This window comes from Panthera pardus, unplaced genomic scaffold (assembly GCF_024362965.1).
Source record: "Panthera pardus isolate Hobbes unplaced genomic scaffold, ASM2436296v1 HiC_scaffold_15, whole genome shotgun sequence".
NCBI classification, from domain to species: Eukaryota; Metazoa; Chordata; class Mammalia; order Carnivora; family Felidae; genus Panthera; species Panthera pardus.
The window spans coordinates 64277747-64304984 of NW_026526710.1; the positions used below are offsets into that span (position 1 = coordinate 64277747).

General features: G+C 39.6%; 1 protein-coding gene across 1 annotated transcript; it reads right to left on the reverse strand.

Annotated features, from left to right (window-relative positions):
* Positions 1-1313: 1313 nt before the first annotated feature.
* Positions 1314-25845, reverse strand: CFAP53 (cilia and flagella associated protein 53). Its single transcript, XM_053902723.1, has 6 exons — positions 25736-25845; positions 17446-17749; positions 13610-13828; positions 6566-6782; positions 4616-4718; positions 1314-1640 (listed from the first exon to the last, which is right to left on the reverse strand). Exons 2-6 carry the CDS (start codon positions 17623-17625, stop codon positions 1412-1414), a joined length of 948 nt encoding a protein of 315 aa, XP_053758698.1. The 5' UTR covers positions 17626-17749; positions 25736-25845; the 3' UTR covers positions 1314-1411.
* Between the last annotated feature and the right edge of the window lie 1393 nt (positions 25846-27238).

Genomic DNA, 27238 nt, shown 5'->3' on the forward strand with positions numbered 1-27238 from the left:
AGCATGGATTTTTTTTTCCAAATTCTGCTCCTAATCAAGTCAGCGTCATCTGGCAGTGAGGCTGCAGGTCCTCATACCATGCCCTGCCTTGGTAGAACCATTGCCCCACGTAGCTGAGGGAGATATGGCAGCAGCTCCAGGCTAAAATGCCATAGATTCTCACCATTCTTACCAAGGTTTGGTAGATTTTCTTGAATAAATGCCTCAATCTGTTGCATGCCTTTGGTCAATTTCCAGGCCTGAAATGGCTCTTTTTGACAATGGTGTCCATTTTATCATTGCATTTTGGGAGAGGATTTCCAGAGCCCCTTACTCGACCATTCCAAAAATCCCTTCCCTTCTCTTTTAAGAAGACTCGCTAGAAGATCCTATAACACTTTGTCACACAGGGTAGCCATGGTTCAGGGTGAAAGGAGACTATACAAGGGCGGAAATACAGGGAGAGGATCATCAGGGGCCATCTTGGAGGCTGGCTACCATATGCTATCACCACCTCTTACCTGGGTTATTATGATCCCTCCTTAACTGAGTCTGTTCTTGTCTGTTTTGCCTAAAGTCTGTTCTCAACACAGCAGCCAGCAACCCTCTTACATCCTATGTTACTCTTCTGCTCAAAACCCTATGACAGTTTTTCACAGCCAAGTAAAAGCCAGTCTTTACTATGGCTCCAAGGCCTTACATCATCTGGCCCCTTCTTTCTGATTAATCTTCAACCACTTACCACTCTCTCCTCACTCACTCCACTCTATGTCTCAAATGCACTAAGCAGATTTCTGCCCCGGGGCCCTTGCATTGGCTCTTTCCTCTGCCTGGGATGTTTTCCCTCAGATAACCATATGGGTGGTTCATTCAAGTATCAGCTGCTCAAACTGATCTTTGAGCACTCTTGCCATTTCCTGCTTTATAACACTTATCACATCGCCTGGTTTCTTCCACCAGGAAGTAAGCTCCACAAAAGCAAGGGGTTTGTTCTGATCTCGCTAAAGTCCCAGAACCAGAATAGTGCCTGGCACATGGACGGTACATATTTGTGTAATATCTAAATAAGTGGGCTTATGAAAGTGGTTCCTAGGCCCAGCTCTGCCCTGTTGATATGGTGAGTTATGTATATGAGACAAAAGAGAAAGGAGGCAAGAGGAAATGGGGGCAAGAAAGTGTAGCTATTAATAAATGAATATGAAACAGAGGCATGGGGATAAGTCAGGAAAGTGTGTGATAGGAAATAGCTCATTCAGACTTGAAAGTCTATAAAGCCTAAAAAAAAGGCATGAAGTTTAATTTGAAGGAATAACATTATGTGGAATTATGCAAACTCAGAAATAAAGGAAAGTTTATCTGTGAGTTGAAAGGAACTCATACTGTAGTTAAAAACATTAAAAGACTGAGAAAAAATATATTAACATCTGTGAGACTATGGTGGGAGCTTATCAGGGCATGCCCTCCTCATGGGATGAATGTTTCGGGGCAGCACGGGATGGACCGATAGGATCTCCCGGATCTTGTCCTGGCAAATCTTGTTTGCTGCCATCCCTGCTTCAAACTCTCTGCGTTCCTCTTCCTTCTCTGCTTCCCGGGCCTGCTGCTGGTAGGACATTTGCATCTGAAGTTGCTTCCTGTACTCCTGGGCCAAACTGGAACGTCTAAGATATTAGAAATGTTAAAGTACAGAATTACAAATGGTAAGCATTTGGATTCACTTAAGGCATTACAATTAAAATGGAATTTTTGAAGTCAGATTAAAATAATTTGACTGTGAAAATCAGGGTGAGAGGGGAAGAAATAGATGGAAAATTCAATAATGTGTTTATTACACAATAATAATTAAGCTAGACATAGAACAAATATTGATTTGGTTCACTCAGAATATTTCCTGCTATCTGGAGCGAGTCCTTGGCCTCTCTCCATCTCTTCTTCCACTCTTCCCCAAGGAAGAAGTGACTTTTCTCTTTTAATGTTTACTTATTTATTTTGAGAGAGAGAGACAGAGACAGAGAGAAGAGAAGAGAGAATCCCAAGTAGGCTCCACGCCGTCAGCACGGAACCCAACACCGGTACTCCATCACATGAACTGTGAGATCATGACTGGAGCCAAAATCAAGAGTTGGACGCTTAATTGATTGAACCACCGGGGTGCCCCAAGAAGTGACTTTGCTAATGGTAACACTGGAACAGGCTAGTCTGCCTGTTTTCTCCCCTGCTTTCTGCTGGAGAGACCTGCACTGGTCTGGTACTGCTGGTGACTGGGTGGGTAAAGGTGCCTCATTCTGTTCAGTATTAACTAGACAATTTCTTCCACATACAAGCCACATTTTAAACATATAAACCACATATTAAATTTTATAGTGTGATTTTTTTTTACTATGGTAAAAACCACATAATGTAAAATTGACCATTTAACAATTTTTAAGTGTAATAGTTCAGCAGTGTTAAGTACATTCACATTGTTGTGAATCAGATCTCCGGGATGTTTTCATCTTGCAAATCTGAAACTCTATACCCATTAAACAACAATAGGTCCTTCTCTCCCCCTCCCACCAGCCTCTGGCAACCACCATTCTATTTGCCGTGCAGAATTCGAATAGTCCTAGATATCTTGTATAAGCAAAATCATAGTATTTGTCTTTTTGTGACTGGCTTATCTCACTTAGCATAGTGTCCTCAAGGTTCTCATCCATGCAGTGACATCTGACAGGATTTTCTTCCTTCTGAAGGCTGAATAATATTCCATTGTACATATATATCACATCTGGTTCATCCATTCATCTGTTAGTGGACATTAGGGTTATTTCCACTTCCTGGCTATTGTGAACAGTGCTGCTATAAACACAGCTGTGCAAGTAGCTCTTCAAGGTCCTGCTTTCAGTTATTTTGGATATATACCCACAAGTGGGATTGCTCGATCACAAGGTAGTTCTATTGTTAATTTTTTGAGGAAAACTTCCTACTTTTCTCCATAGTGCTCATGCCATTTTATAATCTATAAGCCACATTTTTTATCAGCTTTTATCAGAAATGAAGCTTTTATCATAAAATAAAGATGCATAAGCCTCTGTGGCAGATTCCATTTTCTAAAGATGGTTACAGTGATATCTCCCCTCCATATGCTCTTCTGCAATGTGAACCTCTATTCCCCTTATCAAGAGGTGGGGCTTATGTCTCCATCCCCTTGAATCTGCATAGGCCCAGTGACAATTTTTATGACCAGTAGAATATGACAAAAGTGATGCTATGTCAGTCCTAGGCGTAGCCCTTACCTGGCCTGGCAGCTTCCCCTCCTGCCTACTGGAATGCTCACTATTGGAACTCTCCCTGTCGGAACCAACCACCATACTGGGAGAAGCCCAAGCACATGGAGAGGCCACATGAAGGTGTTCTGGGTGATAATACTGATGAGCTCCCCAACTCAACATACACTGCCAGGTATATGAGAAGATACTGGAGGAGTCCAGGGCAGTTGAGCCTTCAGATGAATGCAGCCCCGTCCAACAACTGACTTGAACCACATGAGGGACCCTAAGCAAGAACCACCTAGCTGAGCCTTGTCAACCAATCATGAGAGATAATCATAACTCACTTTAAGCCACAAATTTTGGGGTTATTTTATTATGCACCAATAGGTAGCTGTGACACCTTCCATACACACTTGTTTTTCTTCTCTCTCAGTTGATTCAGAAGTTGGGCAGGGAAGAAAGTTTCTATTTGTCAAGTCCCCTCACATCTCCAACAATAAACTTTTTAAAAATGAGAAGACCTCCAGAACAGAGGCAGTAGCAGGAAGTCAGTAGGGTAGGCCAGATATTAAAGTGAGTACCCCCAAACTAACAATAGGTTCAGGTACATAAACCACAGTCTTTCTAGAGTGAAAAGAGCTTATTTCTACGCATCAAGTGAGTGTGTAAGTCAGCAGACAGGCCCAAGGGACAGGAAGGGTGACCAGCAATTAGAAGAGCCAAATCTTCTTCCTCCACCACACTGGTCACCTGAGTTGGGTATCTTGGTCATCAGTGAAAGGTTAGGCTATGGTCCAAGAAATGCTGCAAGGAGGCATCTATCTGTCTGTTTCCTCCACCACAGCCTGATTGTGGTGATCAGAGGGCCACTTAGCAAAGGAAGGCACTGGTATTTCCCAAAGTGCCTAGAACACTTCAGTTTTCCCATCCAGTGAACCTGCAAAAATTCTCCTGAGGACATTTTGCATGGACTGCTATCCCCATAAGCCATTTATGCTAATCCAACTAATGAAGACACACTGTGTTTCAGGGTTTGTTTCATGGGGGAGAACAGTCTTCTTGTTATTTCATTAGGATTTAATGTTGGGGCCTATTTTTAAAAAATTGTTTCTAATGTATTTTATTTTTTAAGATGTTTGTCCAGTTTAATATCTAATGTCTATAATCACAATATACACAATAGCAATAAAATTTACTTTTACCAAGATGGCTGGTGCTTATTTCTATATGAAATTCTGTAAATCGACTTGAGCTTTTAAGACAAATTTAATACTGATGTTAAAAAATGTCAATAATGCATGAATAACGGCACATTGTCCTCTTTCCGTGTTAAAAATCTGCCTTTTTTTAGGTAGTAAACAATAATAAAGAAAACAAAATCATACCTTGCAAAATTCTCCTTCTCTTCACGATTAAGCTCTTTAAGACCTTCATTTATACGTTCCTGTTCCATAACACGCTCTTCCTGTTCTTTTGCCTTTCGTTGCACTGAGAAAGACAAAAGTAATTTTTGCTAAACGACCTTCTTCAGACAAGACTTGCTGCCATCCCTCTGGGCATCAATGCCATCCTGTCTTTAGAGAGGCAGAGCTTACACTCACTGACTGCATCTTAGGTCAATAAGTAGTCATCTTATCAAGTAGTCAGTCATCTTCATCAAGGGAACAAGAGGGTTTAGGTTTGAATGTGCTGTGATCTACACATATTTTTCTTAACCATTTTTCATTGCAAATCTATGATCAGCCTTTTCAAACCAGGTTACCACTGTCAGAACACTTCTCACCCTTTTCTTCTTGAGGACAAACAGTTCTATTGTCATTTATGTTAATGAGAGTTTATTTATGACAAAATAAATATTGGAAAAAGCCTTAGTATATAATATATAAGGCTTTTGTAAATTAAATTTTAAAAACATAAGCATCCAGTAAGGGGGGGAAAACGACAAAGAAAACAGAGTTCACAGAAGAATAAATACAATTGGGAAATATACATCTGAAACGTATGCATCTTTGGTCCCCAAATCCATTTACAGGAACTTATCTTAAATAATCATACATGAGCCAAAAAGAACTATGTACAGAGATAGTAACCTGCAATGCTAAAATAGTAGTAAAAAGATTCAAGACAATCTGAAGGTCCATTAGTTGTGTTTAGGTAAAATAAATTATGGTCCATTTTTATAATGGATTTCTAGGCAACATTACAAATTCTATAATTGAAGAAATATGACCTGGAAAAATGCTTATAGGTGGAAAAGGCTGGCTCTAAAACAATATATTCAACATGATCCTAACTTGTGAAGGGAAATGATATACATAGTAATAATACTGGAAGGAAATACATGAAGTCGTGAATAGTAGCTATCACTGGGTGGTAGAATTATGGTTGATTTTGTTTATTTGTTTAAAAATGGCCCCAAATACTTAAATTTTCCATGTTGCCTCAATAGCTTTTAAAACATTTATCATGGGTAAACACGGAAATCGTTTTAGCTTATAAGCTTTCTTCTAATTTTCTTACAACTCCACCCAACATGGGCCTAATAATTTTCAATGGCTGTTATAATTCATGGAGTGGAGAATCAATTAGTGGAACCAAGATGAGCTTTCTCCTGCAAAGACAACTAGTGTGGAGTCTAGTGGTACCCAAATGGTAAATGTGTCCATCTACTGCCTCTCCGGTTCATTGGGCTGGACATGGAATGATGGAAATCTGGAGGTGGCTGTTTACCCTCTCAACAGACATTTCCTTTTGTGACCAAGCACTGTTTGGAGCTGAGGGCATACAAAGGCGTGCTAAGACAGAGATTGAGCAAGCCACAGGGAGAGCCCCAGAAAGAGGATTTATTATGAATAAGGGGACATATTTGAGGAATGAGACATTTGAGCTGGTCTTGAAGGATCTCCAGGATTTCTCAAGATCAGAAACATCATAGACAGGGAAGACTACCCAAGTAAAGGTATTCAGGTATGAAGGTACAGAGACACCTGCAGAAAGAAAAGAAGGACAGATAAAAGGGAGGAGGGGTATGTATGCGTGCTGTGCCCTACCTCCTCATTCTCCTTTATAATCACTAAGGCACACAGACCATTCAATAGACATACTGTTCCTTTAACCTTGAAACATCTCCCACATGACTACTTAGAATCTGCTAGGATATAAAACTCTTCGTATGTTTATACTCCATGTACTAAATTAGATAAGTTCTCCAAGGCAGGGGTCTTGCCTTAATCCTCATATCATTTTACGTATAATACCTACTTAATAAATTTTTTGGTTGCTGTTTAAGTTGAATTAAGGCCCCACTATATTATTATTATAGTTCATTTCCTTACATTTTTCTTGAACTTGAAGTTTTCTTGTACACATGACCTCATTCACAAGTTGTCTCCTTGCCTCCTTTTCAAGTCTCAGCTCCTTGTCCTTCTCAGCCAACTTCTTTTCCTTCTCTGCCTCTAATATTCTGTCCAATTCTTTCTCCTGAGCTCTTTCCTCCTCACGCCTCTGTGCCACATATCGACGATATATTTCCTGTTCTCTTGCCATCTCTTCCTACACAACAGAAAGATTACCTCATGTTGTCAAACATGTAGATGTGATATGGTATGGAAAATTAAGTTTTAAAAACAATATTTTAAAGCTACAATCCCAACCTTTTAGAACTACATACTGACACATTTACAGATGAAATATTATGTCTAGGGTTCATTTCGAAATATCCAGGGATGGTGGTAGGGAATGGGTGGGGCACAGATGAAATACAGAATGGCCAGTAGTTGGTGGTTATTGAAGTTAAGTAAAGGACACAGGAGGGTTTTATTGTACTATTCTTTATACCTGTGCTTTATAATACATTTTTAAACAAGTTACTTCAAACACATTCCCAAAGTATTTTTCAAAGCAGTTCCCAGATAATTTTCAATTATACAGCTTTTCATTTATGTAGATTATGAAATTGTAACCTGATAAACAAAGTAAGTCATTACTACTATGATGGCACGGTCTCTGACTAGAAGCCGAGTCACTTGATGCTTTGAGACAGACATTCTCAGCCTTAGATATACTGTGGAATCAGCTGGGAGCTTAAAAAAGTACGAAGGACTGAATCTCACCCTGAGAGATTCTTGTCTAATGAACAAAGTTCCCCAAGTGATTTTAATGTGCAGCTAAGGCTTCAAACTGGGCTTTATCATGCTGGCATTTTAGTTGGCTTCTCTGTTGTTCATGGTATTATATTTGTGCTGTTCTATCTAGTCTCTGGTCTGATCTCTTTTGAGAATATCATAGATCTGGGGAGGGGCTAGCAAGGTCTGAACTGTACCCTCAGAATGGTTTGCATTCACAGTCTCATATGTGGGAATAAATTTAACAAAAGAAGTGCAAAACGTATACTCTGAAAACTAAGAAACTGAAATAATAAGTGGAAAGACATCCTACATTCATGGATCAGAAGGCAATATTATTAAAATGGCAATAGTCTACATTTGGTCTACAGATTCAAAATAATCCCTATCAAAATCCCAAATAGCTTCTATGCAGAAATCAACAAGTTGCTTCTAAATTCATATGAAAATGCAAGAGAGCCAGAAAAGCCAAAACAATTTGAAAAGGAACAAAGGTGGAGGATTCACATTTCCTGATCTCAAACTTACCACAAAAGCTACAGTGATCAAGACAAATAGATATGTGACACTGGCCTAAGGATGGACATGTAGATTAATCAAATAGAACTGAGAGTTCAGAGATAAACCCTCACATTCACTGTCAATTGATTTTGACAAGTGTACCAAGACAGTTTGATAGGGGAAGAATAGTCTCTTCAACAAATGGTGCTAGAACAATTGGATATCTACATGCAAAGGAATGACGTTGGACCCCTACCTCACACCATATACAAAATTTAACTCAAAATGGATCAAAGGCCTAAATGTGAGAGCTAAACCTATAAAACTCTAAGAAGAAAACACAGGACCACTATCTTCTTGACCTTGGTTTAGGAACAGATTTTTAGATAGGGCACCAAAAGCACATGCAACAAAACAAAATATAGATGAATGGGACTTGGGACTTCAAGGGATACCATCCCTTGAAAGTGAAACTACAACCCACAGAATAAAATATATATATATATTTTATATATTTATATATATATATTTTATTCTGTGGGTTGTATATATATATATGTGTGTATATATATGTGTGTGTGTATGTATATATAGATAGATAGATAGATAGATAGATAGATATACACAATTTATGTGTAAGGGACTTGTATCTAGAACATATAAAGAACTATAACAACTCAATAATAAAGACAAATAACCCAATTAAAAATTGGGGAAATGACTGGAATTGTTTTCTTGAAATTTCAAATGGATTCAAATAGATTTCTCTAGAAAGATATACAAATGGTCAATAGGCACAGAAAAAGAGGCTGAACATCATTAGTCATTAGAGAAATGCACCTCAAAGCCACAAAACAGATCACTTTAGACACACTAGGATGGTTAAAATAAAAAAAGACAAACAATAACAAATGTTAACAAGCATGTGGAGAAATCAAAACCTTCTCACACTGCTAGTGAGAACAAAAAATGGTAAAGCCACTTTGGAAAACAATTTGGCAAGTACTCAGAAACTTAAACATAAAGTTACCCTAGGACTCATTAATTCCACTCCTGGGTATATACCTAAGAGGGGGGAAAAAAGATAAAAAAAACCTATGTCCAAACAAAAATTTACACAAGATTACAGTAGCATTATTCATAATAGCCCAAAACTGCAAACAAATCAAATGTCCATAGACTGACAAATGGATAAAGGAAATGTGGTATATCCATACAATGGAGTACTATTCAGCTGCATAAAAGAATGAAGTACTCATACGTGTTACAACATGGATAAACCTTGAAACATTGTGCTAAATGAAAGATGCCAGTCAAAAAGTCACAGAATATATAATTGTATTCATATTAAAGTCCAGAATAGCAAATCTATAGAGACAGAAAATATATTAGTAGTTGCTTAGGAATGGGGGTAGGGGGTGGGGAAGAGGGAATAGTAAGACAATAAAAAAGTTCTAAAATTGACTGTGGGAATGGTTGTACATATCTGTGAATATACCAAAAACCACTAAAATGTATGTTTTAAATGGGCAAATCGTACGTTATATGACTTACCTTAATGAAGCTATTAAAAAACAAAATAAAATCATCTATGGAGATCAAATGGAGAACAAAAACTCAAGAGAAAAAAAAAAGAAATCAAACAATCCAATTAGAAAATGGGCAAGAATTATGAGAAAACATTTCACTGAAGAGGAAATACAGATGGCAAATGAGCATGTGAAAAGTTGATTGACATCATAGTTATTATGGAACTATAAAATGTAAAAACAATGAGATATCACTATACATCTATCAGTACGGCTAAAGTAAAAAACCAATAACACCATCAAATGTTGGCAAGGATGTAGAGAGACTGGATTATTCATTCATTGTTAGTAGGAATGTACATTATTGGTGGGATGGTAAAGCTACTCTGAAAAACAGTTTGGCAGTTTCTTAAAAAACCGAACGTGCAATTACAATTGCCCTTCAGGGCATTTTCCCAGAGAAACAAAAATTTGTGCTCACATAAAAAACCTGTACATGAATGACTACAGGAGCTTTACTCATAATAGCCATAAGCTGGAAACAACTCAGATGACCTTTAACAGGTAAATGGTAAAAACAGACTGTAGTGCAGTCATAGCATGAATACTCCTCAACAATAAAAATAAACACACTACTGATACATGCAAAAACCTGGATGAATCTCCAGAGTTACGCTGAAGGAAAATGTCAATCCTAAAATGTTACACACTATACGATTCCATTTACATAACACTCTTGAAATGACAAAATTAGGGAAATGGAGAACAGATAAAAGGGAAACATGAAGAATCCTTGTGGTGATGGGGATGTTCTGTATCTTGACAGTTCAGTGTCAGTATCCTGACTGTGATAATAGACTACAGGTTTTCAAGGCATCATTGAGAGAAACTAAATAAAGGGTACATAGCATCTCTCTGTTTATTTCTTTCAACTGCATGTGAATCTAAAATTATCCCCAAATAAAAAAGTATAATTTAAGAAATAGTAGCAGACTTCTGGTTTCCAGTCTGGCATGTCAGGAGCTTAGAAGTTGCAACTCTGTCATCCTAACATCAAGGAAAAAGCTTACAAACTTAAAAAAATCAAGAACTAACCTTAGATCCATAAGAGAAGCAAGGTCACAGGGTAAACCATTGCCCCAAATTAGAGAAACATACAGGTAAATACAAAGAATCACAACTTACCACAATGGAAACCCCTGAGCAGAAATCTGTGGGAACCAGTGCTCGGGTAGGAAAACCTGTAATTGATGAATTTCTGGAGGCTTAGTGTGGACACCTCTAAGAGTTAAAAACTCTAAGGGGGCCCAGTCATTGAGGAGTGTGGGAGACCACACTTTCTTGAGTTTTACCTCCTGAAGCTCTACCAGGTTCTCATAGTGAAAATCAGAGAAAAATCCTCTCATGTTTCTCGCAGAGGGAGGAGAAAAGGAATCATTTTGAAATACACCAGAGCATTCTATTCTCAGGTTGTTCTCAGGAGAAACTATTTAACCAGAGCCTAAACTGCTGGGGTTTTATCCCAGTTAACCGACCTGGGAGAAGGGAAATACCCAAATGCAGGGCCCCTCTAGCCTTCCACCTGGGAAAGGGAAACACCATAATCAAGGATTCCAATGGCGAGGCAGTCCAAACTCTAAGGCACCAGCTCTAAAGATCGAGGGAGAATCCCTTCCATTGCTTGCTTGGATTTTTATGGTGTGGAGCTGACCTCACCCTTCTATTACACTTATTACCACAAAGGCTCAAAGCCAGTGGAACACACTAGATGGGGCCTGACTCCTTGGTAAGACTGGTATGGTCCAATGGGTCTATCTCTTCTCTGAATATAGCAACCAGATGACCCAGATTTCATCTCCAATCTTGAAGAGGTCCCAATTCTCCCCAAATCCAGAGAATTCTTTTTATAGGGAACCCTCCTCCAAAATTACAAGGCCATATTCCTCCACTTTGTAGGGACCTCCCATACTATTCAGGAGTCACTGGAAGGAGTAGACTTGATAGCCACACTGTGAAAGAGACACTTACCCAGACTACCAGATTTTACAGTACCAAGGCAGCCCACAGCCCCCAAGCCAGCCTTCAGGTGCCAGGCTCTGCAACCCACGTCACACCTCCTGGGCCTGGAGCTCCCATGCCAAAGCTGTCAGGAAGCAATGTCTGGGACATTTCAAATAGCAGGAGGCCTTCTACTGGCAGCTCCCCCAATTGGGGGTGCCCAATGATCTTATATTGGGACAACCATGAAGTAAGCTCCTGTCTTTAAAACAAGTGACTATCTCACTACAGAGCCCAATCCTAATGGCTCAAAGGCCTTCAGAGAGTCCCAAGGCTCTCTCTTTCCCAAACAACTCCCATGACCTGCAGCCTTGGCAGTTTCCCAGAGAATTACGCTAGGGACTTGGCAGCGACTGCTGCCTACACAATCGCCCATTTACAACTCTGGTGGTCCACTGGGACAAATGCAATAACCAGACACTCCTGGCTCTATTAGACACAGAAGCCCAAGCCCAAGTTACAGTGATTCTAAGCTCAGTGGAGGACACCCCACATTCCTTTGCAAGGTGCACCCCTACTGACCCAGTGGAGCTCACTGAGATCTGCCTCAACTAGCAGTAGAGCCCATACTTGCAGTTCCACCCTGAGCCAGGCCTCTAGTGTGTATAGTTGACCCTGAACAACGTGGGCATGCAAAATGGCACAGCCACTTTGGAAGACAATTTGGCAGTTTCTTACAAAACTAAACATACTCCTACCATATGACCCAGCGACTACGCTCCTTGGTATTTACCCAAATGAGTTGAAAACTTACAGCCATACAAAAACCTGCACACAAGCATGTACAGCAGCTTTAGTCACAATCAGTAAAACTTGGAAGCAACCAAGGATATACTTCAGTACGTAGCTGGATAAACTGGTGCAACCACACAATGTTATGTTATTCAGAGTTAAAAGGAAATGAGCTATCGAGCCATGAAAAGATATAGGGGAAACTTAAATGCCTATTACTTGGTGAAATAAGCAAATCTAAAAAGGCAACGTACTATGTGATTCCAACTTTATGACATTCTGGAAAAGGCAAAACTGTGGAGACCGTAAAAAGATCAGTGGTTTCCAAGGGTTTGGAGTCGGGAGAGGAATGAACAGGGGAGCACAGAGGATTTTAAGGCTAGTGAAATTAGTCTGTATGATACTTTCGTGGTAGATACATGACATTTTATATTTGTTCACACTCACAGAATGTACAACACAAGAGTAAACCTTAATGTAAACTATGGGCTTTGGGGGACAGTGACGTGTCGATATAGGTTCATCGATGATAACAAATGTACCACTCTGGTTGGGGTATATTGATATGGGAGAGACTGTACATGTGTGGGAGGAGGGAGTACGTGGGAAATTTCTATATCTTCTGCTCAATTTTGCTCTGAATCTAAAACCGCTCTGAAATATAAAATTTTTAAAAAGGAACAAAAAATAGTACTTATAGGAAAAGCACAAGACCCTCAAGAGTTCAATACAAGTTTTAAAGAAACAGACAGCTGAATACTGAATACTGGAATGCTTTTCTCTTGCTCTCTGCTTGACAAAACTTTACCTATCTTTTGAGGTCCCTTGAATACCACTTTCTCATTGATGTCCTCCCTAGCTTCCCAGCATACTTAGTCACTCATTTCCTTCACTCCCATCCTGCTATGACAGTCCCAACACCACGTTATAGGAGTTCTCTAAATTCAGTGAGCATCAGAATCCCCTGGCAGAGCTTGTTAAAACAGATTTCTTGCCCCTGCCAAGATTTCAATTCGGAAATCCTAATTCTGGAGCCTATGAATTTCTCTTTCTAACATCCTCTCAGATGATGCTGATGCTGTTGGTTTGTGAACCACACTCAAAAGTAACATGGGTGGTTCATGGGTGGCTCAGTTGGTTGAGCATCTGACTTCAGCTCAGGCCATGATCTCACGGCTCGTGAATTTGAGCCCAACGTCGGGCTCTGTGCTGACAGCTCAGAGCCCGGAGCCTGCTTCAGATTCTGTGTCTCCCTCTCTCTCTGCCCCTCCCCAACACATGCGTGCTCTCTATCTCTAAAAAAAAAAAATTAAAAAAAAAAAAATAAAGAGTAGCATGGGTATGGTTCATTCTACATGTGGCTGGCTCCTGTAAGACTAAAAGCTCAGCAAGGAATCTCATCTAGCACATAGTAGGCACTGAATAAATATCTTACCTTTTTTTGCTTCTTTTTATCAGCCTCTTCCTGTAAATTTTGAAGGGCCCTTTGCACAAGTTTCATGTTCAAGTCCTGCTCTTCTCTGTATTCCTGCTGAGTATGCTCTGTCTTCTCTAGGAGCGCTTTTTGCAAAGCAGCCCTAAGTTCCTGTTTTGTCTTTCGTTTCTTTAGCTTATCCTGTTCATTCTCAAGTTTCACCTGTGCTTTGTCATTTTCCTAAGGTAAAACAATAATGAAGACAATGTATCAGTACAGTTGGACAAAACAAATAAGTGCAAGCATTTCACTTAAAAGATGAAAATCAAGGATTTCTTGGAATTTAGAGGGACTGTAGGATAGAAAACTTGCCTTTTCATTGCTGAGTCAGCAAGAAGGCTTTGTGCTGTGATTATAAAATAATAAATGGTTTTACAGTTTAAAATGCAGAAAAATATAAAGAGAAATCACTTTTAACCTTGTATCCCTCCCACACTACCACATTCAACATTTCAGTGCATTGGCTTTCCAGACTTTTCTATATACACCTGCAACTTCTGGATATGGATCTATTATTATGCAGCAATAGGAGCTCAAAAATGGAAATGTGCACATCAGCTGCCTATACAAAATTAAACATATGCAAAATTACCAATAACAAATACTCCTTTAAAAGTATTCCCCCCTTCCTCTTATTTTCTTCTCTTTCTAACCCTCTGGGCTTAATTGTCTGGCCAATCAAGCAGTTTCAACTGGGGCACCAATGCTGTCGGGCATTGTGGGTTTGGTAAAATGCTTGGGCGTGGTAAAAACTGAAGCATTAGCCCTCCTGCCAGAGGCAGCTGAGCCGTCCTAGAGGGATAGATAAGTACTTGCCCAGCTGGGACAAGAGACGACGTGGCAATAGTGAGGATGGTGTGCATTCCCAATGTGATTTAACCGAGACTCACAACAGCCATGATCGCCATGATCCCTGGTTTGTGAGAGAGAGAGTTATAGGCTAGACTTTCCCAGTAATGCCATGAACAGTAAATCCTGAATTGTGAGGTTCAAACGAAAATATGAAACCGAGCTGCAGCACCTAAGGAAAAGTAATGGCTATCAAACATGAAAGCCAATGCAATAGCCGGACACACTTTTTTTTAACAGTAAGTCTGACTACACCAGGAGGAAGCAATCAGCCAAACCCAGACTCTGAGACATGGGGGAGATGGGATGGGACAGCAGAGACCTGTTCAAGACTAAGAGATCTAAAAGCAGTTGGCCACGTCTTGGTTTCCCTGGGGTGGTTCTGATGACACACCTATTGTGCTGATGTAATGAATTTATTGCATCCTTCCCATCTCAAATGCACCCTGGCTTGAATAAGAAACAGTCACTCCCTCTAAAGAGACTATAAGACCCATGTTTGGATTCTTCTCTAAATATCAAATAATTTAGGCTATGATGGAAATTCGATGCTGATTTTAGATGATAAAAAGGAGTCACAGTTAGCTTTTTTAGGTCTGATATTGGCACATGTCAGGAAATGTCCTTTGTTGAGATGCACACTTGACATGTATTTAAGGGGGAAATGACCCTCCTGGTATTTATGTTTTAAAACGTAAAAATGGAGTGGGGTTGGGGGCAGGTAGAAGAAACCAATGTGGCAAAATTACACAGCTGCTAAAACAGGGAGATGGGTAGAGGAGGGATTCATTGTACTCTTCTGTGCATTTGAAAATGTTTACAATAAAACATTAAAAGGGGTGAAATTTATATAACATTCTCGAAATTACAAAATGATAATGATAAAGAATATATCAGTGGCTGCCAGGAGTTAGGATTGAGGGAGGTTATGACTATACAGGAGTAACTTTAAAGGAGTTTCTTTGAGGGGGACCTGGGTGGCTCAGTTGGTGAAGCATCCAACTCTTGATTTTCGCTCAGGTCACGATCTTGAGGTTTGTGAGTTTGAACCCTGCATTGGGCTCTGTGCTGACAGCCAGGAACCTTCTTGGGATTCTCTCCCTCTCTCTTTCCCCCTCCCCAACTCTTTCCCTCTCTCTCTGCTCTTCCCCCGACCTGTACACACGCTCTCTCTCAAAATAAATGAATAAAACTTAAAAAAAAATAAAAGAGTTTCTTTGAATGGTGGAACAGTTCTGTATCTTGATTTTGGTAGTACTTACAAAATCTATACATGTGATAAAATTTCATAGAACGATATCCCTTCCCCCCAAGAGTGCATGTAGAAACTGGTAAAATCCAAAGGTTTTACTATATTTAAATAAAGAATAACTTTAATTGAAAGTATTATACCAATATTAATTTCCCATTTTGTTCTTTCAAATGCACTTTTTGTGCATGTTTATTTTTTATCCTGCAATTTTACTGAATTTGTTGATTAGATCTAATGGTTTTGGGGTACAATCTTTAGAATTTTCTCTATATAAAATATTTCCATCTGCAATAGAGACCATTTTACTTCTTCCTTTCCAATTCTGATGACTTTTATTCTCTTTCTTACCTAAGTGCTCTGTTAAGGACTTCCAGTACTATGTTGCACAGGAGTGGTGACAATGGGTACCCTTGTTTTTTTTCCTGATTTTATAGAAAAAGTTTAAAACCTTTTACCATTGAGTATGATGTTAGCTATGGGCTTGTCATATATTGTCATTATGTTGAGACACCTCCTTCTATACCTAATGTGTTGATATCTCAGAACAGAAGCAGTTTCGATTTTCTTAGAGAAGCTAAAATATTTAGGCATCTTCCACTAAACTCTCTAAGAGAAAACAGTTTCAAACCCAGGGAAGGTTTTCAGGGGCTCTGAAAAAGCTTACCTTTAACATTTACTATGGTTCCAAATCTTAGAACTTGGGATTTCCCAGGAAAATATACCTTCTTCCTAAATTTGGTGGTATTAAAGTATCAGTTGCTAGAAGCTCTATATACGTATAAAATTGCTACTTTTTTTAATGCTTTCATACATTTCCAGTGGCACCTTTCTCTTTTTTTTTTCTTTTTGAGAGAGAGAGAGACAGACAGAACATGAGCACGGGAGGGGCAGAGAGAGAGGGAGATACAGAATCCAAAGCAGGCTCCAGGCTCTGAGATGTCAGCACAGAGCCCCACGCAGGGCCTAAACTCATGGACCATGAGATCATGACCTGAGCCGAAGTATGACACTCAACTGATTGAGCCACCCAGGCGCCCCTCTAGTTTCTATATAGTAGGGGCAGTGACCTGAAATTATTGATTTTGGTGACTGGGGTGAAGGGAGCCTCTGTAGCTGTTGTATAATGCTTTACCTAGGTCATGGAAGTCCTATGGAGTTATCCATATCAAAGAATGGGGGAATGTTGCCAAACTGCCACTTACCCTCTACGGTACTGCCCATGATTCTCACATTTCACCCTCACAACAAAGACAAGTGTCTTTTGCCTCATTTTTAATTTTTTAATTTTTAATTTTTTAATGTTTATATTTGAGAGAGATGTGTATACTAGCAGGGAAGGGGCAGAGAGAAAAGGACAGAGGATCAGAAGCAGGCTCTACACTGACAGCAGCAAGCCCCATGCAGGGCTCGAACTCATGAACCATGAGATCATGATCTGAGCTGAAGTTGGACACTTAACCCACTGAGCCACCCACGCGCTCCTGACTCATTTTTTAGATAAAGAACCCAAGTCACAGTAGTGAAGTCACTTGCCCTATGCAATGGGACAGCACTGTTAACTGGGCCTTGGAATCCCAGACTCTAACCAAGGTCTGCTGCCCCTGTGAAGCAGCCAGGCCATTGGGCAAACCGCATGTAACCATGTCCTACACCCACTGAGCAGATCATCCTGTGACAAGCACTGTAAAAGGCCCACCACAAAGCGCGCCTCCTCTTCCTTCAGCTGCTGCGCGGCCCGCCTTTGCGCCTTGATGCTGGTGATCTGGGCATTCAGCCCCAGGCGTGTGTTCTCCACCAGCTCTTTCTGCCTCCTTGCCTCTTGGGCTTCTCGCTTTTCCTTGGCTAACCGGTCTTCCTCCCAGAGCTTTGAGAACATTTGCTCTTCCACCAGTTTCTGTCTTTTCAGTTCCTCATTAAAAGCTATCTGTGCTTTCCGCTCCTCGCACACCTTCTTCTGATGGACACAAAACAAGTGAACACGGAGTTCCTCGCAGCATTCCCTGAAAGGAAAATTTTAAAAAGGCAAAAGTTAGCCTTCCATGAGACACGGCTCTATTTAGGCACACATCTGCACAGACACTGGAGTAAGAAAAATGAAAGACCTAGACGTAGGCTACCAGAGCCGAGGAGACATGTGAGGGGCAGCAGGGACGTAGGCACCATGATGTCATAGACAAAACACAGGCATTGGAGTCAGGCTGAGCAGGCTTTGAATCTGAGAGCTGACATTTCTGTGTGACCTTGGATCAAAAACTAGACCTCTCTGAGCCTGTTTCTTTATCTGTAAAACAACTCTTTTTCAAGGTTCTGGTAAGGATCAGAGAAAATGGATGAAAATATCTGGTAAATAATAGAAGCTAAATAAATGGTAACTATTATTACTACTGTAGAGGAAACAGACGAGGCAAGGATCCCTGCACTGTTACAAATAGATTAAGGTTTTGGTAGGAAGAGACCCTGCATGCCATAGAAAGAGCTAAGGGTCAGCATGTCATGGTGAAGTTGGCCCAATGCCCCTGGCTTCCTGGCAGGATACATGTCACTGAAGGGGGTTCTGCCAGAGCTGGGAAGATAGCCCAAATGCTGCCTTTTCATACCCAGGCTTCTGTCACCATTCCAGAAGAAATGCTCTTTCAGTAAGTGTTTAGACCTCATCCTTTCTTTCACTCTTGGTAATTCAAACTTCTTCAAAAGTTCTTCATTGAGCCCATTTTTAATTTAAGGGCTGCGATACTCAATACTGCCTACACTTTAGAATTACATAGAGGTATCTTTAAAGTTCTACTCCCCACTTCTTCCCCCTGCTACTCAAAGATTAGTTAAATCAGAATATCTGGGGGTAGCACCCAGGCATCTATATTTTTTCAGAGCTCCTCAGGAACTTCTGGCATACAACCAAGTTTGAGAACCTCTGATTCAAGGCAATGTTTATAAACATCAAGTCTTCCTGATTTCATCAAATTCAACATCAAGAAGCTAAAATTTGAGAATGGGCTCAGTAAAGAACTTTGAAGAATTTTAGTTGCTAAGGCTGAAAGAAAGAATGATATCTAAAATTACAAGAGTGGTCAATACCACAGAAATTGACCCTGTCGAGTATCATTCAACATTTAATAAAGACTAGACCCATTTCCCTAACTAAAGGGGAATCTCTGTGAGGGCTGGGACTCAGGAATACATTTCAGGAATATATGCCCCATACTACCTACCCAATGTCCAATAAATAATTCTTGGTTAAATTGATTATATATACAGTCGCACTTATTAGCAAAATAGTGACAACTAGCAGTTACCTACATTCTATGAAAAGCTGAAAGAGATTCCAGAAGCTGAAATTGTTACATTATCAAAAAAACCAAAACATTTTAACATTGAAAAATGAACTCATCTATCTGGGATTCATTTGTGAAATTCTATCAGAATTGGCCATGACAACTAACTAAAGTCCTTCCAAATCTTATGACTTATACTCCGGGAAAGTTATTCAATTAATGAAAATCTGAAGCCTAAGAATAACAAGTATGACTTATGATATTTTTTTTCTTAAAAAGAAAACCTCTTTCCAATTACACAACTAACACATGCAGAAAAACTGGAAAATACAGAAAAGTGTGAAGACACTAACAATATGCTTAATCCCACTACTCAAACCCAACTGGTTTTAGCATGTTAGCATATTTCTTTCCAGTCTTGTGTATGTGCATTTTTACTACAGTTGGGGTCATTCTGCATATCTACATACCTATATTGGTATCTCCTTATATCTTAATTTTCTCACCTAACGCTATATTGGGAATGTTTCTTCATGAAGTCTTCTTAAAAGTAATTCCTAACCTCAAAACTTTATTATAATTTACTAAACTGTGGAATAGAGGCTGGAGCCTATAATATATCAGCTTATTTAAACATTGCCTTATTTGATGAACATATTGGTTACTTCTGACTTTTACTATAATGTTGCAATGAATATTCTTTTTTTTAGGTTTATTTATTTATTTTGGAATACAGAGAGAGAGAGAGCACGCAAGCTGGGGAGGTGGGGAGAGACACGGAGAGAGATAATCCCAAGCAGGTCCCTCACTGTCAGTGCAAATCCCAACACAGGGTTCAATCTCATGAACTGTGAGAAAATAACCTGAGCAGAAATCAAGAGTCAGATGCTCAACCTACTGAGCCACTCAGGTGCCCCTATAATGAATATTCTTAAGTGTAGCTCTTTCTGCTTATCTCTGATCATTTCCTTAAGGTAATTCCCTCCCTTAATATAAAATCAGAGTACAAAAACATTGTAAGGCATTTGAGGATGTATGCTGTCAAGAAATCACAAATTAACACTGTATGAAGATGCCCATATCAAGTATTTCTTTAGATCAATATGTCTTCAAACTTTTTTGATTATGTATCCCTTTCAGTAAAAAAATTCTATGTACCTACAAACAGGATTATTACTTATAAATCATATGCAATTATTACTATGTTACTATATCACATAAATTATTAAATATATGCAAAAGTAAAAAAACCAAGGACAGATGAGATTAAAAAAAAAAAAACACATCAAATATTTCTTCCCTACATCCTAATGATTCACCTATTCTCTTAACCTTGAGAACACTTGATTCAGGGATGGTCACCTTTATCTACAGACAGTATATCTATATTAATGATAATAATCATTGATAAGAGAAAAACCTTTTGTTTGTCAGTGCTTTACATAGTACTTTCACAGTAAAATCTTATTTTTTTCTTTTTTCTTTTTTTTTAATTTTTTTTTAACATTTATTTATTTTTGAGACAGAGAGAGAGAGAGAGAGCATGAACAGGGGAGGGTCAGAGAAGGAGGGAGACACAGAATCTGAAACAGGCTCCAGGCTCTGAGCTGTCAGCACAGAGCCCGACGCGGGGCTTGAACTCACGGACCACGAGATCATGACCTGAGCCGAAGTCGGCAGCCCAACCAACTGAGCCACCCAGGTGCCCCAAAATCTTATTTTTTTAAATACAGAAAGCCAGATTGAAACACATTTTTAAAATTTTACTTATTTTTGAGAGAGATACAGAGACAGAGAGTAATCAGGGGAGGGGCAGAGAGAGAGGGAGACACAGAATCTGAAGCAGGTTCTAGGCTCTGAGCTGTCAGCACAGAGCCCAACGTGGGGCTCAAACCCATGAACCATGAGATCACGACCTCAGCAGAAGTAGGACACTTAACTGACTGAGCCACCCAGGCAACTCTCACAGTAAAGTCTTATTTTAGCAGCAATTTCTTACTCAACACGTCTCCGGAGGCAAGGGAAACAAAAGCAAAAATGAACTACTGGGACCTCATCAAAATAAACAGCTTCTGCACAGTGAAGGAAACAATCAGCAAAACTAAAAGGCAATCGACAGAATGGAAGAAGATATTTGCAAATGACATATCAGATAAAGGGTTAGTATCCAAAATCTATAAATAACTTATCAAACTCAACACCTAAAAACCAAATAATCCAGTGAAGAAATGGGCAAAAGACATGAATAGACACTTCTCCAAAGAAGACATCCAGATGGCCAACCGGCACATGACTAAATGCTCAACATCACTCATCATCAGGGAAATACAAATCAAAACCACAATGAGATACCACCTTACACCTGTCAGAATGGCTAACATGAACAACTCAGGCAACGACAGATGTTGGTGAGGATGCGGAGAAAGAGGATCTCTTTGGCATTGTTGGTGGGGATGCAAGCTGGTGCAGCCACTCTGGAAAGCAATATGGAGGTTCCTCAAAAAATTAAAAACAGAACTACCCTGCGACCCAGCAATTGCACTACTAGGCATTTATCCAAGGGATACAGGTGTGTGCTGTTTCGAAGGGACATATGCACCCCAATGTTTATAGCAGCACTATCAACAATAGCCAAAGTATGGAAAGAGCCCAAATGTCCATCGATGGATGAATGGATAAGATGTAGACATATGCAATGGAGTATTACTCGGCAATCAAAAAGAATGAAATCTTGCCGTTTGCAACTATGTGACTGGAACTGGAGGGTATTATGCTAAGCAAAATTAGAGAAAGACAAATATCATATGCCTTCACTCATATGAGGACTTTAAGAGACAAAACAGATAAACATAAGGGAAGAGAAACAAAAATAATATAAAAACAGGGAGGGGAACAAAACATAAGAGACTCTTAAATATGGAGAACAAACAGAGGGTTACTGGAGGGGTTGTGGGAGGGGGGATGGGCTAAATGGGTAAGGGGCATTAAGGAATCTACTCCTGAAATCATTGTTGCACTGTATGCTAACTAATTTGGATGTAAATTTAAAAAAATAAAATTAAGAAAAAAGTCTTATTTTATCCTCACATGTGTCTTATAACTTAGAGCAGCAAGTAATATCCCCATTTTAGAGTTAAAGTAATTGAAACTCAGGAAACCTTATGGTCTTTCAAGCCACATAGCCAATAGTTGTAATATAAGCAACAGTTACGGAGTGCTTATTATTTGCCAGGCACTATTCTAAGCCCTCGACATGTATGAACTCTTGTAATCTTCATAGCAACCAATGTTGCAATGAACATTATTGCAATTTAATTATTATTATTGTCCCCAGTTTACAGATAAAATAGAGGTACAGAGCAATTAAACATCTTAGATAAGTTCATACATTTCATATGTGGTGGAACTGGGACTGAAGACCTGGCAGTCTGGCCCTGGAGTTTGAGTTCTTTGGTACTTCATTCTGCCACCTCTATCAGTAATTAACAGAGGCAAGACTATCCTCAAGTGTTCTGACAATACATCCTAGTGTATTCACTTAATAAAAACACTCCAAAACAAAACAAAACCAAAAAATACCTACCTTAATCTGGGATCCAGTCACTAACTGTATATAAATATAGGACACTTAAAAACAAAGTTCATGATGCATCAAAAGCATGATCCATAAAAGAAATATTGATAAACAGAATTGCATCAAATTTAAAAATTCTCTGTGAAAGACCCTGTTAAGAGGATTAAAAACAAACAAACTACAGACTAGGAAGAAAAATATTTCCAAAGCACATATCCTACGCAAAGGACTCATATCTAGAATATATAAAAAACTTTAAAAACTTAATAGGTAATCCAATTAGAAAATGGGCAAAGACATGAAGAGACATTTACCAAAGAGGATACACAGATACCAAATAAGCACATAAAAAGTTGTTCAACATCACCAGTCATTAGGGAAATGCCAATTAAGACCATGATGAGATATCACTGCATACCTCTAACAGTGACAGTATAAAAATCTTGGCAAGAACATGGAAAAACTTGGTCTTTTATACATTACTGGTGCAAATATAAGATGGTACAACCACACCGGAAAACACTTTGGCAGTTTCTTTAAGAACTAAACACACATATAAAGATCCAGCAATAGCACAGGACAACTATCCAGGAGAAATGAAAATTTATGGTCACACAAAAATCTGTATGCAAATGTTCATATTAGATTCATTTATAATAGCTAAAAAGTAGAAACCATCAAAATGTCCTTCAGTAGTGAATGGTTTACACAAACCTAAGTATATCCGTACAAGGGAACACAAAGCACAAACCACTGATACGTGTAGCAACTTGGATGGACCTTACAAAGGCACCATGTTGAATGAAAACAAGCCAATCTCAAAAGAACAAATATTGTGTGATTCCATGCATGTAACATTCTTGAAATGGTGAAAGGAAAAAGAAAAGAGATTAGTGGCTGCCCGAGGCCGAGAATGATGGGGGTGAGAGGGGTGGGTGTGACCACACAAGGGAGATCTCTGTGGCACTGGAATAGGTCTGTATCTTGATTGTGGTGGTGAGTTAGATGGACCTACACGTGTGATAAAAGGAGACAGAACTGTGCACACATGTTGCACCACTGTTAATTTCCCTAATATTGTGGCTATAGTTATGTAATATATAACCACTGGGAGAAACCGGGAGAAGGGTACATGGCACCTCTGTAAATGTATAATTATTTTGAAATTTAAAATTAAAAAAAAAAAAAAGAGAGAAATCACTGGCTATCTTATTATTATTCATTTAATTATTACTGAAAATAATGTCTCTGTTTGGAAGAATAAGAACACTAAAAATGACCCAATCAAATGGGTCACATGTCCCTGTGAATGCACATGTCCACCAAAGACATGTACAAGCATGTTCATAGCAGCTTCATTCTTAAGAGTCCCAAACTGGAAATAACCGAAATGCCCATTGTCTGGAAAATGAACAAATACGTTGTGGCATATTCATACAATGGAATACAAAAAGGAGGCGGAGGAGAAAGCAGTGGAGGAGGGGGAGTAATTTCATCTTGCTCCATATATGTGTTAAAGCTCCACTTAAATTTTCAATAATGGGGCCTGATTTAGCATCCTTGGTCAAAATTTAACCCTGACCCTTCACTCTCATAATGAATGAACACTATGTTTGATGCTCTGTATTAAAGAGTTGGCAGTATTATGTTAAAAGCACTATAAACAATTTGTTTTCAGATAAATTATAAAGCTGTAGGATATAACTGTTTCTTCAAAAAGATAACAACTTATCTAACTAGCAAGTTGTACAACTTCTCTGTGAAGCTATATACTTAGTTATACAAGATTTGTCTATGAAATCTGTAAGATGTTACCAAATTGATAGGTATTTTAACGGCCCAAATCAGTTTTGAACCTCATTGTCCTTACTGTGTTCAGAAGCATTCACCAAGGAGTGGAAAATATATGAATGATCCATTGAAATTCATTTGCTAGTGTCCCCTTTGTCTCTCCCTGCATCTTCCTCTCCAGAAGCCGGTAGGAGTGTCCAAGTCCTATCAAGGACAAGGCGTGAGGCTATACTTTACACAGGCTAGAAAATCCAAGTCTAATCCTGTCTTGGTTACTACAAGCTTGAAGAGTCAAGAAAATTAATACCTGTGGAACTCAAGTTACCTATATGCTAGATGAGGAAAGCAGCAAGTCCCTTCTGGACATATGCATTACTACCACTCTGGTTTTCTTCACTGCCCTCCTCCAGCAGGTCCCTAAGCCCTGGAACTTGCCATTCCCTCCAGTGTGAGCAGTTTAATTTACTCTGTTGGCACAGCTGTATCTGCGATCTGTATGAACTCCCCACTGAATTAGCTTACTTGTCCTCTGGGCTTCTACCAGGAGGATTTAGGGCAGTCTCTATGATTAACAGCAACTTCATGGCAGAGAGAGAGGAGATGGAAAAAGCCTTGCCTCTGAAACCATGTTTTGATCTCTCTACATGCCTGGTTTTGCTGTTTTCTCACACCTGTTGACCTTTGGATTTCTCATTGGCTCCAATTCTGCATGCTGTGAAAAATGAACTCTTACATTCCTTCTGAATTGTGCTAGACTTTAATTCGGGGTTTACATTAACTTCGTTTTGTTACTTTGTTACATTACTCTGTTCCCGAATCCAGAGTAACATGATACACAAGCTGTCCCACTCACATTTGGTGACCTGATAGCCTAAGTGACATTTGTTTTTGTGTGAAGCCAATCAGTCTATTATTCAATCCCAGAACCTGGCACAAAGTAGGGGCCCAGAAATAATTATTTAATTACTGAATGATAATGGCTATGTTTTAAGCATTGCCAGGTGATACTTGAACTTTAAAAATCCCTTCTGAAGATAAAAGTCTTAATCAGTTACTCCAAAATTAAGAGACTGATAAAGTGGATAATTGGGGGCATTCCATGGGTCACATCATGTGATCATCACTATATTAAGAGACATGAATGAAAAAAAGGGGGCAAAATGAACACACCATCCTGAGATACATAATGGTAATTCTTGATGCGCACTCTTAGAAGGCATTATTAGAGCCACTGAAAATATAACTGAGGAATTACACATATAATGAAATTATAAATATGTAAATGTGCTCTTGCTCCAAGAGTTGTAGATCTAAGAAGGAATACAACACATTGAGGCTTTTTAGTATACCTTTGCTTTAGAAGGAAGGAATCTCTCACACTTTGTGAAATTAAAAGGCTTCGTCAAGCTCTTCATGATATAAATCATCTCAGGTAGTTCCATTCAAATTTTCCCTCTGTAACTAGAGTATTGGTCTGAAATGAGAGTACAAATTCAGGGTATTCCCAAAAGGGAAAAAGCAAAACAAAAAGGGCTGATGAAGACAACCACAGGATTAGAGTGCGCATAGTGAAGACCAGAGATCTGAAAACTGAGAGTCACTGTGAGTCTGGGTCAGGAAGTGGATCAAAAGTTAAGGTTAAGACTCCAAGGACCAAGAGGCCAGTCAAGTAAACAATAAAGAACAGGGAACCAAGCACACATTCTGCACAGGTAGAGACTACAGCACTAGGGGGAAAACTCAACTCTACCAAAGACTTCCTGGGACAGGAACTTTCTGCCAATAGCATGTCTGAGATTAATATCTAAAATTCAGTAACAGAATCTCACTTGGTACTTCCATTCTAATTGGGAGACAAGAACAGAATGTTAGAGCACAGTACTTACACCAACTCAGTACCTGCATAAGTGGACATGAGCAATGTGGTCGAATAGCAATTTTCTACTGTTATCCCCTTAAAAACCATCAATTTTGGTAGTCTGAGAGTACCTTTGTGGGAGTCCAGGAGTCTGGCGGAGAAGTTATGGCATACCACTAGAGACAAAAATCTGGTAATAGACACATTGAAGAGAGTAAGAACAGCTTCATTTTATCCTTGTCACCTCTCCCCCAAGGTAGCAGAACTCAGTGCCAAGACAGACACCCCTCAGTCCATGATTTCTCTTACAGGGGAAAGTGAAAACACACGAGCGAGCATGTGACTTCCCCCAAGTGGCCCATTTCTTTCTTGCCTCACCCCAAATACTGAGGTGCACGGCTGAGGGCTTGAAAGAGGCGAGGAGCACAGCAACCAGGGTCTGGAAATCATCATGGGATGTGGAGCCTCCTAACTGCCACATGGACTCCATCAGGAAGCCTGCCCATGAACTGCTGGGGACAGCTTGCCTGCAGACCCTCCAGCTGAGCCACAAACACCCCGGATACTCCATGGCATACCCCCTGTGGCCAGCTTCCTACTTGTGCTCCACTGGATGTTGAGTGTGGGCCTTTGCAGATGGCTAGCTGGCATGTACAGAAAGTCAGCCCAATTCTGTGGGATTGGGAGAAGATGCACAAATTTAGTCATTTTGGGGTGCCATACTAGGAAAAACAAACAGGAGTCTCTCAGCACCCGGCCTAGCTTTGCAGGACTGAGAGAATCCTCTCCCCTAAAAGAAAGAACAAAAAGTATGGAGTAGGCACATCTGTAAAAAGGTCTGAGAAAGCCTCAGAATTCTTAGCTGGGCCAGCCTGTGAAGGTATACTTATCCTGAAGCAATCCAGTAAAGACTGGAGGAGGTAACTGTTTTCAAGATGTGAAAAGAGCCACAAGAGACTTCAAGGAACACACAAAAAAAACAAGAAAAAATGAC